This window comes from Hydra vulgaris, chromosome 12 (genome assembly GCF_038396675.1).
Source record: "Hydra vulgaris chromosome 12, alternate assembly HydraT2T_AEP".
NCBI lineage: Eukaryota > Metazoa > Cnidaria > Hydrozoa > Anthoathecata > Hydridae > Hydra > Hydra vulgaris.
In genome coordinates this window covers 34,322,626-34,336,854 of record NC_088931.1, presented here as the reverse complement: position 1 = coordinate 34,336,854, position 14,229 = coordinate 34,322,626, and the positions used below count along the sequence as shown (strand labels likewise).

At 27.3% G+C, this 14,229-nt stretch overlaps 1 protein-coding gene across 1 annotated transcript; it reads left to right on the top strand.

The window, feature by feature from the left end:
• The first annotated feature begins 5,520 nt into the window (after positions 1-5,520).
• On the top strand, positions 5,521-6,901 carry LOC124808207 (trace amine-associated receptor 7e). The gene has a single exon (XM_065813026.1). The coding sequence runs from the start codon at positions 5,839-5,841 to the stop codon at positions 6,868-6,870; it is 1,032 nt and encodes a 343-aa protein (XP_065669098.1). The 5' UTR covers positions 5,521-5,838; the 3' UTR covers positions 6,871-6,901.
• Positions 6,902-14,229: the final 7,328 nt, after the last annotated feature.

Sequence of the window (14,229 nt, the reverse complement as noted above, 5' to 3'; positions counted from 1 at the left end):
AATGAACACTTTATCTTTTTTAATTTTTGTAAAAGAAAAAAGAAAATGTTTGTACAGTTTCTTTTAACTAATAACTTTTTCATCTCTAATAAAAATAATAATTACAATCACTAACTCACTTTAACTTTTCTTATATATATATATATATATATGTATAAATATATATATATATATATATATATATATATATATATATATATATATATATATATATATATATATATATATATATATATATATATATATATATATATATATATACATACACACACACACTCAAAAAATTTCAAGTTCTTCATTTAAATTCAACATGATTGATGAATAATTATGCATAATCACATTATATATAAAGAAACAGAAAATAAAATAGTTACCTGAAGCTGATTGATTGTCCATGGTTTGAGATGGAACTAAACATATTGTGTGTGTTTATATATATATATATATATATATATATATATATATATATATATATATATATATATATATATATATATATATATATATATATATATATATATATATATATATTTACATATATATATATATATATATATATATATATATATATATATATATATATATATATATATATATATATATATATATATATATATATATATATGTATATATATATATGCACTAAATATATATATATATATATATATATATATATATATATATATATATATATATATATATATATTACTAAAAACTTGAGTAACTAGCATTATATAACTATATATAGTAGTAATTAATCAAAATATCATAAAATTAAATTATGGAAATTTTAAATTAATTTATATAATGGCATATATAACAAAAATCTTAATGTTAAGTAAATAAAAATTATAATACAAAATATAACAATATTCAATAATTTTATAGTTTGTTTAACATGTTAAAAAGAAATGTTAAATCTTGTTAACAAGAGATAACAAAAAAAATATATTTACCAGTAAAAAATTTTATATATATTTTATGAGAGAGTAATTTCAATATTAATCAATTTTTAATGTCAAATGGTTTACTCCTTTTTAGTCTGACTAAAACTTTTAGTCAGGCATGAAGTGAGTGGTTTTTTGACATAAAAATTTGACTTTTTAAATAAAATTATAAATAAAATTTTAAGAAAATTAAAAATAAAAGTCTTTCTTTTTACTAAAAAGAAGTGACAAATCTTTATTAATAAAGATAAGTCATTTACTCTTTTTAGTAAAAAGAAATAGTAAAAAGAAAGAGTGACAATATAATTGTTTATGATTTATGATTTTATGTTTATTAAACAATATAAAATCAGAAACAATGAAAATAAAAAAAATCAGAAATAAAAATAAAATATAATTTAAAAAACACATCACCATACATATCACTATGAATCAGAAAATGCTCGAATTGATACAACAGAAAACGCTCGAATTTATATAGAGTTAAAATTAACATTTAAAACCACATTATAACACATTAACAAATATTCATCAAATAAACTGCAAACCACGCAATCATCCCCAGATGTTCTTGAGCTTTTTCCTTATAGAATTACAAATATTAATTAGTAAAACTATTGAATCTAAAAAAGCTGTTTTATGGCTGACTTGTCTTCCGCGTGAATAAATAAAAGATGGCGTATAACACAGACGATTTTTTATACTTGTTTTATTTTTGAAAACTTACTAGGAACTTACTAAGTAATTCGTTTAATCCTGATAAGTAGGAACTTACTAGGATTAGCAGGAAATTCATAAACGTCATTTCACTAATGGGAAACTTAATAGGTTTAGCCGTATTAAGCGAAAACTTACCAGGATTAGCCGTATTAGCAGGAACTTAACAGGATTAGCAGGAAGTTAAACATATTCCTAGTAGTATTAGCGGGTTTTTTTTTCTCGGGTTCTGTTCTCCAAACGTTCCAAAAATGATTTGTAATTAATTTTCGTTTCTAAAATCTTGCTTTATCGTCATTTTTGAGTAATATATCATTTGAATCCACGGGTTCAAGGTGAACTTTTCTTCGGTATAATAGATGATTTTTCCGCAGTAAAATTTAACAATTTTCAATGATGACTTGATAAGGTGCGCCATAGCGACCAATAAATCTACGAAGTATACGAACGCAAGCTTCCGCTGTACAATTCGGAACCAAATCTAATTAAAGAAAACGTGCACTACATGTAACAAAAAATATCCATGCTTTATAAATTCTACAATTTTTATATATATTCTTTAATATTATCGGACCACAAAAATCTACTCCTATGTATTTAAAAGCATCATCATCTTCAAGTCTAGATACCGGTAAAAGTGGAGCATTAGGATAAGTAAAAGGTTTGCTATCGTATTTTCTGCATATGTAACAGTCCCTAATTATGTTTTTAATTTGATTACGAGCTTTGGACAACCAAAACTTCGACCTTAATTGATTTAAAGTTTCCATAACACCGCTATGTTTACTAAGTGAAAGGAAATGTAAAATTATTAAATTTGTAATAAGAGAATTTTTAGGTAAATATATCGGGAATTCGGCATTATAAGGTGACGGTGCATTACTGAATCGACAGTGACAACGAATTATTCCGTCAACTGAGAAAAAGCCTAAATCTTTTTTTAATTGGCTATAAGACCCTATACATTTAATATTTCTTTGAATAAACTTAATCCATAATGCCTCTCCATGATCTAATTCAGAGGCTGTAGGAGTAGATAAATTATAAGTACATGTTTTCTTAATAATATTAACAAAGCGTAAAATAAAGGCTGTGACTTTATTTGACTAAGGAGACGATCATACGTTTTAAAATCATTATTTTGAAAGGTATTAAGTTTACAACCACGAGATATCTGCGGGATTTCGTTCACTTTCAATAAAATTCCAAAATTTAATATCATATAAAGAACGAATTTTTTCCAAATGTTTTTGAATAAATGTTTCATATTTTTTTATTTATATTATTTACCCAATTTAAACAAATAATGGAATCAGAAAAAAGTTTTACACAAGAAATGTTTAAAACACATGACAACTCTTTATATACAACCGTAAAAAAATTAGCTAACAATAGCATTGCTCTTAATTCTAGCCTAGGAGTTATATTTTTAACTAAAGGTAAAACTTTTGATTTGGAAGAAATTAGACAGGAATTCGCAAACCCTTCATTGCTACTTCTTAAATAAATGCAACACCCGTACGCTTTTAAACTTGCATCGCAAAATCCATATAATTCAAATTTAGTAAATTGAGTGTTGTCTACGGATTTATTATACTATCTAGGTATACTAATAAAAGGAACCGAACTCAAGTCATTAATTGTTTCTTCCCATTCGTTTAAAATATAATTTTCTATAGGTGAATACCATCCTCAATTTAATTTGAAAATTGACTGGAATAAAATTTTACATCCTTATTTTACAGGACCCTAATAATAAGGATACTTAACCCTAAGGGATCATAAAAGCTAGCAATAAATAAAAGAATGTTACGTTTTAATTATATATATTTATATATTATTCAATATACATAAATATTTGTTATCTAAAATATGTATATACATATATATATGAATATATGTGTGTATATATATATATATATATATATATATATATATATATATATATATATATATATATATATATATATATATATGTATATATATATATATATATACATATATATACATATTCATATACATATACATACATATATATATATATATATATATATTTATATATACATATATATATATATATATATATATATATATATATATATATATATATATATATATATATATATATATATATATATATATATATATATATATATATATATATATATATATATATATATATACGAGCACTATATATATATATAGTGCTCGTATTTTGTAAATACGAGCACTATATATATATATATAATGCTCGTATTTACAAAATATAAGTAATGCTTGTAAATACTAAATTGTTTTGTATTTACGAGCAAATGTGTTATAACAAACCATGAGTTATAAGAAAATACACATAAAATCTAATAATATATTTAAAAATAAAACCTAAATAATAAATTTAAAATAGTTGAATTAAAGTTTAATGAACTTTAATATAAAATAATTAAAAATTTAGATTATAATGTCTATCAAAATCTGGAGTCAGAAGAGTGCAAACATTTTAGATAAAATATATATATATATATATATGCATACATATATATATATATATATATATATATATATATATATATATATATATATATATATATATATATATATATATATATATATATATGTATATATATATATATATATACATATACATATATATATATATACACATGTATATATATATACATATATATATATGCATACATATACATGTATATATATATATACATATACATGTTTATATATGTATATATATATATATATATATATATATATATATATATATATATATATGCATACATATATATATATATATATATATATATATATATATATATATATATATATATATATATATATATATGTATGTATATGTATATGAATATGTATATATATATATATATATATATATATATATATATATATATATATATATATATATATATATATATATATATATATATATATATATATATATATATACATATTCATGTATAATATATATATATTACTGTTGGAGGAAAAAAATGATAAAAAAATGAAGGAAAAAGAGCTCAAGATTAAGAAAGTATTCGTGAAAAAAAATAGTTAAAACGTTTACGTACTATCTTTATTTATGTTTTTTTCATTTTAGTTATTAAGGTGCAAGAAGACCTAATGGTCTTATCGCAGAATCGCGGAAAAAAAATTTCACCAGGAAATTAACGCCTCTATTCCTTATTTGATAATTCCTTACCAATGTCGCTTATCTGACCCGAGCCGGCATTGTATCGGAAACCTTTTGGCACTAAGTCTATAAATCTAACCACTGCGACACGGCTGTTTATCACCCCACTGCTCTTATATGCTTTTGTACGCTTTTGGCTAACCCTCATTAATTTTGTATGTACTTAATAGATACTTTCGTACGCAATTTACAGATACGTTGGAACGTACTTTATAAATGCTCACTGAGAGGTTTAAAAATTAGTTGTATTACTGAAACTATAATGTAAAAAGAGATGTGAATTTGCAGCTGATGTTTTTACTTTAAATGACTTTGTATTTTTTACGTTTTCAATAGGTTATCTTTGATGAGAAGATAACCTGATCACCTGATGGTAATTCAAAACTGATAAAAAAAAACTGGATTTAATAATCGGAAGATTATTTTTACTTTGATCTTTACTTTGCTTCTTTAAAAACAAAAAAATCTTTTAGATTCTTGATTTACAATGAGATATTATATGATTTTAAAACTTTTATTTTTAATAATTATGAATTAATTTGATTAAAAATAAAAAGTGAGTAAAATAAAAAATAAAACAACATATTAATGTATTAATTCTAAAGCTTAAAATAGCTTTATATAGCCCTAATAAACTGGAGAACTCAGCAAGCCACAGAACGCGCTTTTCGAAATAAGAAATTCAAAATAAAAGATTTTATTTTTATTTTTGTGGTACGAGCTGAGAACAATGATTCCAAAAATCTAATAAATTTTAAACGCGAGGTAAAGCATTACAATTAATGAATAATATAGTGTTTGTGTTAAGAAGTTAGAGAATATTTGTTCTGGTTTTTTTTTTAAAGTGGTTCAGTTTTCTTATTGGTTTAGAATATATTTTTGAATTTAAGAAAATTTATTTGGACAAGATAAACGTATTAAATCCAGAATTTTTTTCGAGCGGCTAAAAAAAAGGACATGTCAAACTCAACTGCAGCGGTTACTCAGCCATTGTCTGTGGTAGTTCCTCTGCTGTTTTCGTGTATTTTAGCTGTTATCTTAAACATAGCAGTATGTTACCTTATTTTAAGAGTGCGTTCTCTTAAGACAGCAACAAACGTTTTTACTTTCAGTCTATGTCTTTGTAACATTTTAATTGCTGGTATATTGATTCCAAGTTATTGTTACTTTAATAGCTCTACCTACTTCAAATACCTACTCACAATAACAGTTCTCGTGTATGTGTGTAATTTAACGGCTGTCACATCAGAAAGGTTACTTTCTATAACATACCCTTTAAACTATACAATATTTGTGACAAAGAAAAATACAAAATTGGTAGCTGCTTTAGCATGGTTCATTTCGATTATTTATTCTCTATTGCCGTTGATCTGGAATAGTGACACCAAAAGAGTTGTGCATAAAATGTACGTTTTTTTTACATTAGTTTTGTTTTTGGTTGCTCCTTTAATATTTGTATGCTTTACATACATTAAAGTATGCATTGAAATTAAAAAAATGCTAAATTACAGCAAAAATTGCATGAGTTTAAACAATTTTCGATATTCACCATCCGTTGAAAATATTGGACCAAAAAATAATTCCATTTTAGAGGAATATAACAACCGAATTCCTTTAGCTGAAAATCTTCTTAAATCAAGTAAACTTTTCTCCAATGTTTGTAGACAAAAACTAGAAAAAAAATCGTCTTTATTAAAACACCTAAAATCGAAAATGTCTGAGCTGAAATTAGCCACAGCGTTCGGCGTTGTTGCTTTAACATATATGGTGAATTGGGTCCCCGTCATTATACTTAGTTTTATGGAAGCTATCAACAGATTAGACTTAATCCCAACTGGACTAGAAGAATTTTCAATTTTTGTTATGGCTTTTAATACATTAATTGACGCATTAATTTACGCATTGTTTCTAAAAAATTTTCGCAAAACAATTAAACTGTTTCTAAGACAACTAAAAACAAAAAACGAAAGTTGTTTCTGCTTTGTCTAAAATAATAATCAAATTGAAATTAAATACAAGTCATAATGGAATTCTTTATTTTTTTTTTACTTTAAGAAGCTTTCTTTTGATAATACTTTCTTTATTCACATTATACTTTGTTCTTGTTTTTTTTTTGTTTTTTTTGTTTGTTTTTTTAATGCTTCAAAATATTTAAATATCACAATTAAAATGGCTACTTTAATATCAAACGTGTCCTACTAATCTTATCAAACCCAGATTAAACCTGGATTAAAGCGATGCTTTATTTCTTTAAATGACATAAAACCAATACTAACTTCCTTTCTTTTCTCTGCAAAATAAAATAAATTTTCTCTAAAACAAAATAGAGAAATTTACAGAAATTTTCTCTGTACAAAATAAAATAAATTTTCTTTGTAATTTTTTTTATTTTTTACTCATATATTCATTTAACATTAAAGTTTACTGCACAACTGGACACATAATCAACAAACTATCCAAATATGAGTATTTCTCGAATAATTTTTGAAACATTTTTGCAACACACCTTGCAACACAATAGTAGAGAAAATTTAAACACAGAAAAGGTATATCAGAAACAAGTTATATTTTTTAAACAAATCTTATACAGTTATAACTTGGACATTTTCCAGAAAATATTGCGGTGGTTGGCAGCTTTGAACAACATTTAAGTTCAAATTTAGGTCCTAGTGTCCAAAATGTGGTTTCCTACCAGATGATCTATTTATTTTAAGGGTTCTATGTTTACTCCAAAATCATTAACTTTTTTTTTTTGCTTTTTGCCGTATAAGTATATAATTACTATAGATATTCCAAAATAAATACAGATCGTCTTCCTAGAATTGGATTGTTCTACAGACCAATTTACATATTTTCGATAAAACGTGATTAAAGTTTAGATTGTTTTTACTTATGCTTTTGTTATTTATTTACATCTAGTTTAGTTGTTTTAGTTTATTATCTCTAAAATTATTTACAAGATAAAGTTTAAAGCTTATTTATCTGAAATTAAAAAATTAGTAGGTCTTATTTGGATATATAGCGAAACTGCTCTGAGTAAAAATCTTTAATAATTTTATAAGATATTGAACAATATTTCAGAATAATAAATAAAGCTGTTTTGTATCACATATAATATATTGCTTGCTATAACATAACAATATCTTGTTTGCTTGCTATAACATAAGAGTATCTTGTTTGCTATAACATAAGAATATCTTTTTTGTTATAACAATTTCACATAATGAAAATACAAGTTATTGCCGCAAACAACGTAAACGAGTTTAACAAGTCCCTTCAAGTTACAATAAACAAGTCGGAAAAATTAAAATATTTAACCTTGATCTACGGTTCAACAGTACTCTATTGAAACCTTTTAGAACAAAACGTTAACGTTCTTGTTAATATTTTCATAAATGTTAACAAAATCTGGTATCCATTGGAAGCCAAGATAAAAAACTTTATTCTAAAACAAATCCAAACAGCGTAATAGAGAAAGACGAGTTTTCTTCAACTTTTAACATATTTACTTTTAACTATAAGGGACTTAAGTCGTACATTAAGTTTATGAAGCTAATCGTAAGTTTGTATATTACAAAGTTTCGATGTGAAATTTTTTATCTAAACATGAATATTCCATAATCAGAGATATATCTAAAAATACACACTCTGTCTATTTTCATCAGCCTAAGAAGCATGAACAAGGTCGACCGCTTGGCGGAAATCTGTTTTTTATGCAAAGACAACATTTCCAGAAAATTAGAGTAATCTACGTGGATGACAATATATTGGCAATAAAGTTTAAAATGAATGAACTCAATATCATAGTTATTAAAATATACCTCTCCTAACCGCGAAACAAGCTCTCTTGACTGAAAGAGTACAAAAGTCAAATAGATATTGTTAAAGAGTGCAAAAGTCAGATATTGTTGAAGATTAAATTAATAGTTATGAAGAAAACAATAATAATGTTATTACTAGTTTTTTTCAATCTTTTTCTCACCTTCAAAACCTTAGTAGACATCTAAAATAAAACCTTAGTAGACATCTAAAGTTCTTTTAATCCTTATTTAATCCCAGCGGACACAGAACGTCAAATTGACGTCCTACAGACTTGTGACGTCCATAAGACGTTGTATGGACATCCCACGGAAGTTGGTGCCCACATCATTTAATTTTTTTTTTATTATCGAAATATAAACAAGTAAGTGCACAAACATTTTTTCTCTAAATCCCCACTATATGAAAACGTTTTATATAAGTTTATAACTTATATACAGTTTTATAAAATAAAAGTATAGCATAAGTAGTATAGTATAAAACTTTATAAACATATTAACGCTTTATATTCGTTAATTAGACTAGATTTAAACGTAAATTAGACAAAATCTAAACGCTTTATATAGAACTTTTTTTTTTAGGTGCCCCAAGAAGTCTTTACGGTCTTGTCACAGAGCACCGCGGAAGTGCATTTAACCAGGAAGTTCACACCTCCTTCCTTACCGTGACGCGAAAATTTGTCCAGAGCTCGTTTCGAACCTGGATCTCCTGCTTATAAAGCAAGCGCTCTAACCACTGCGCCACGGCCGCTATATACGTATAATAATCCTATAATAGACGTCTACAATACGTTTGAATGTAGACGTTTTATGGACGTTTGTTCTAAACGTTAATCTGGATTTGATTCTAAACGGATAATCGACCAAATCTGAACGTTTTGTCGAAACGTTGTTTTGACGTGTAATAGACGTATGTGTATTTACGGGGTATATTGTGGCAGTTCAACGAAAAATCATTTTAATGTTGTACTTTTGTAAAACCTAGGGGAGAACCTTAAAGAATCGGACAATTATTGAATGGGACAAAATCAAATTTGCATAGAAACATCTACGGTTGGCTATCCAAACTTCTGTGGTAAGAAGTGTTTGACACAACCATTCGACAAACCAAATCTTTATTTCTATTATGGTCTAAACATAATGGCATTGGATGTTATTGTGTTTTGAAGAAAAATAAGTAATTTTTAAAAACAATTTTCTGTGTCTGATTTTGCAGCGATTACTAAAGTTATGGAAAATGAAACTCCATTTTTAAACCCCCAAATGTCTTTACTTTTTAAATTTGTAAAGCATTTGTGGTTAGGTATTACTGTTTTTAGCCTGTCCTGTCATTTGTGGATATAGTGGGAAGCCTATTGAATGGGAAAAAGCATTGATTATTGAATGGGACTTTTCCAAACGGCCTGATGTGAAAAAAGCAAAAAAATATATTTCGGCAACTAAGTTATGGTCACACATAATTTCATTTTTAATTACGTTTTAACTTGATGTTAGAATGTGGTTCTAAACAGGTGTGACCAATGCTTTTGCTAAAATTCAATATTGTGTTCATAGTAACCATGAGCGAGACTAGTTTTTTCAAACCGAGACGAGACCGAGACGAGAAGTTTTTTTTTTACTTGGATTTATTAAAATCCAAGTAAAAAAAAAAAATGTAAACATGGTTTTGACAAATAGACACAAATGGCATTTGTCAAATGTAAAAAACTTTTTCAAATATTAATTCAGAATTTTTTTGCCAAACTTTTCCAACAAGACAATGTTTTCTCTGATTAAGATGATTTGTTCTACTTTTTCTGGGTGTAAGTTGTGTCTGGATGATCGGACGACATTTCCACCTGAGCTAAAACCTCTCTCTGATTTAGTTGAACTTGCTGGAATAGCTAAAATTTGCCTAGCTAATGAAGAGAGTTCTGGCAATGTATTTGAATGCAATTTCCACCAATCAAGAATCGGAAAGTCTTTTTTGGCATCAGGGAGATATTCATACTGGCACATTTCGCTCAAAATAGGATTCAGTTCAGATGTTGGCTCTTGTGTTTCAAGTCTGACGTTTAACTTGCGCTTCAGTTTTGAATTAGGGGACAAGCTGCTGAAAGGACTCTGGCAACAGGTTGGCACTCAACATTATCCTTAACCTGTGAGGCTATCCATTCTTTTGTTGTTTGAAATTTTTTGAAGAGCTTCAAGTGAAGTCCCTTTAAAGCAGGATTTAAGTAGTTCGCTGCAGCACTCAATAAGTTTCCAGTGTGACAAAGAAGAAATCTTTTCTCAATGCAGCATTTCAAGTTTTTTTTCATACAAGACACCGTAGCCATTTTTTCCATTCATCTCAATAAATTGATCAATTTTGTCATGGATTAAATAAAGAGAATCGGCGACAGTGTTAATTGTTGGAATAGACTCAGCCGACCACGTTTCTGTAGCTTCTTTAAGTGGTGCCAAAATTTCTACTGCTCCCTCGATTGATTTCCACTGTGATGCACTGATGGTCTTCCAGTTCACTATTCCATCTTGTGTTAACAGATTGGCGTAACTGTCTAAAATTGATTCCTTGAGCGTCTGATTCTGATTCAAGCAACTCAGCTGCAACTGTTGACTGGTGAGTTAAAGAAGCCAAATCTTTGCATGTTTGCAACGCAGCATCCATTCCAGCAGTCATTCCAAATGATTCTCGAACTGCACATTGCAAAATATAATTGTTGCACAAGTATTGGTCATGTTTCTTGCCTGGTCGTTCACGCAGTACATTGGCAAATCAGCAGGCAAATTTAGTTCTTCTAAGAAAGAATCCAGCTTTCCTTCAATTAAGATACCTGTGTGTCTGCCTGGGAACTGTTGGACATGGGGGGTCTAGTGATGTAGTCTCCAATTTTCGTCAATAGCATGAAAAGTCCGGGAGATGTAGCTGTCCTGAGCTCTAGAAGTCCAAAGGTCAGAAGTAAATGCAGCACTTTTAGATTTGGCGTAATCTCCGTTATTATGCTCTTCATTCCAGCTTGAACTTCTCTTGACCGAATTGAAAGCTTTCTTGAATATGTTGTTTTGTGATGAAGGCTCAGTTTAGGGTTTGCAATGTCAAACAATTTCTTGAAACCTCTTCCTTCGACTGCTGAAAAGGATGCCAGATCAGTGCAAAAGTAATCCAGCATTGCAGAGTCAAACTGTTTTTGAATGGAATTGTCTTTGTCATATTTGGACTTTGTTTCAAGCATTTCGACCATGGTTCGTTGTTTCTTCTTAGGAGGAGAAAGAAGAGACTCGTCAGTTTTTTTAGAATACTCAACGTAATCTTGGTTGTGTTTTTTTTCGAGGTGACGATGAAACCCGCTTGTGTTTCCATCTTTTGTTTTCAAAGACTTTTTGCACGCCTTGCATTCAGCACCGTCACTTGTTTTTTGAAAATATCTCCAGATTTTGTTTTTTCTTGGTGACATTTTTGATCTTTGAAATGAGGCAAGAATATTTCTTTTCAATATGAACAATATGTGTCAAGTTGAATTCCACTGGTAAACTAATGAAATTAAGTCGAAAGTGCACCATTTTATACAAAAAGTTTTTGTATTAAAAATCTAATTAAAAATATTTAAAATCTAGTTAAAATTTTTTAATTAGATTTTTAAAAAAAATCTAATTAAAAAATCTAATTAAAAATTTAATTTGTTTTTGTCAAAAACAAATTAAATTTTTAATTAGGTTTATTAAAATCACGGAGTCAAAATATTAATTAATTAAAAAAAACAAATTATTAAGCATTTTGTAAATTATAATAATTTTTAATTTGGAAAATAATATTATATTTAAGTCTTGTTCTACTTCTCGCGAGAATTTTCTATTTCTCGTTTCTCACGAGAAGTCCCATTTCTCACGAGAAACGAGAACGAGACGAGATCTTGCTCATGGTTAGTTCATAGTTAAGAGAGAACTAAATCTCTTTTAAAATCTTTTCTTTGGTATTCTTTAAAGTTGAGTCGATCAATAGTTTATTAAATGAAATTAATTTTAAATATTTAATTAGATATGTTGAGGTATGATATTTATAATAGGTATAAATATGTATAAATGTTTAATTAGATATGTTGTTATAATTCTTGTTTTGTAGTTATTTATTGTATTTATATACATTTATGTATATCTATTTACACACTTACACATTTACACATATATATGTATGTATATGTATACATACATATATATGTGTGTGTATATCTGTGTGTATTTTAATTATATATTTTATGTTTGTATTTAAATATTTTTTTTTAGATGAAACCAAACACAAAATTAATACGTAAAAACTCTTTATATGTTGAAGATGCAGTCAAAAGTGTTCTTAAGGGTATGCCCATACGAGATGCAGCTGAAATATATAGTTTATCAAAATCTGCAGTAGGTAGAGCAGTTAAAATGACAAGATGTCAAAAGCTGTCAGATTATAAACACATTGTAAACATTGGAAATAGAAAAATATTTCATGCGTCAAAGGAAAGTGCTATTGCAGATTATTTGCATACGTCTTCAAATATGTGCTATGGTTTAACTAAATTACAAGTTAGGCAGTTAGCCTACAAGTACGGAATTGCATTAAATTCTAACAGTATTCCAGAGTCATGGCACCGAAATAAAATGGCTGGAAAGCAATGTTTGGAAAGTTTTTTGATACGACATCGAAAATTATCACTACGTAAGCCAGAAAAAGTTAGTCTTGCTTGTGCAACTGCCTTTAATTCACATACGGTGTCAATGTTTTTTGATAACTTGTTAGAGTTCAATTAAAATATCAATTCAAACCAGAATGTATTTTTAACGCAGATGAGACAGGATTATTAACAGTAACAGATCCTCCAAAGATTATTTCAACTCATGGAACTAAAAGGGTTTCACAAGCTGTTTCAGCAGGAAGAGGTTCGTTGGTGATAATGTTAGCTTTTGTGAATGCTATGGGTAATACAGTTCCACCTGTCTTTATATTTCGGAGAGTAAACTACAAGGATTTTATGATAAATGGAGCCCTAACAGGAAATTTAGGGCTGTGTAACAAAAGTGGTTGGATGACAACTGAGAACTTTTTAGTTGCAATGAAGCACTTTGTTTCCCATGCTAAGCCATCTGTGGATCATCCAGTGTTGTTATTAATGGACAACCACGAAAGCCACATTTAATTTGAAACAATAACATTTGCAAAAGAAAACTCTTTGATTTTATTAATATTTCCACCACACTAGAGTCATAGATTGCAGCCTTTGGATGTTTCGGTGTTTGGTCCTTTTAAATCTCATTTTAGATTGGCTCAGAATGAATGGTTAGCCTCCAATCCAGGGAGAATTATTAACATATATAATTTACCTCAGCTAGCATGCACAGCATATAATATGTTGTTCACAATAAAAAAAAGCTTGCAGTGGTTTTTCTAAATATGGGATCTATCCACTTAATAGACAAATATTTGGGGAAAGTGATTTCATATCATCTAGTGTTAGTGACAGACCTCTTCTTGTCGAGCAACCAGAAAATAAACAACCAGATAATCAAC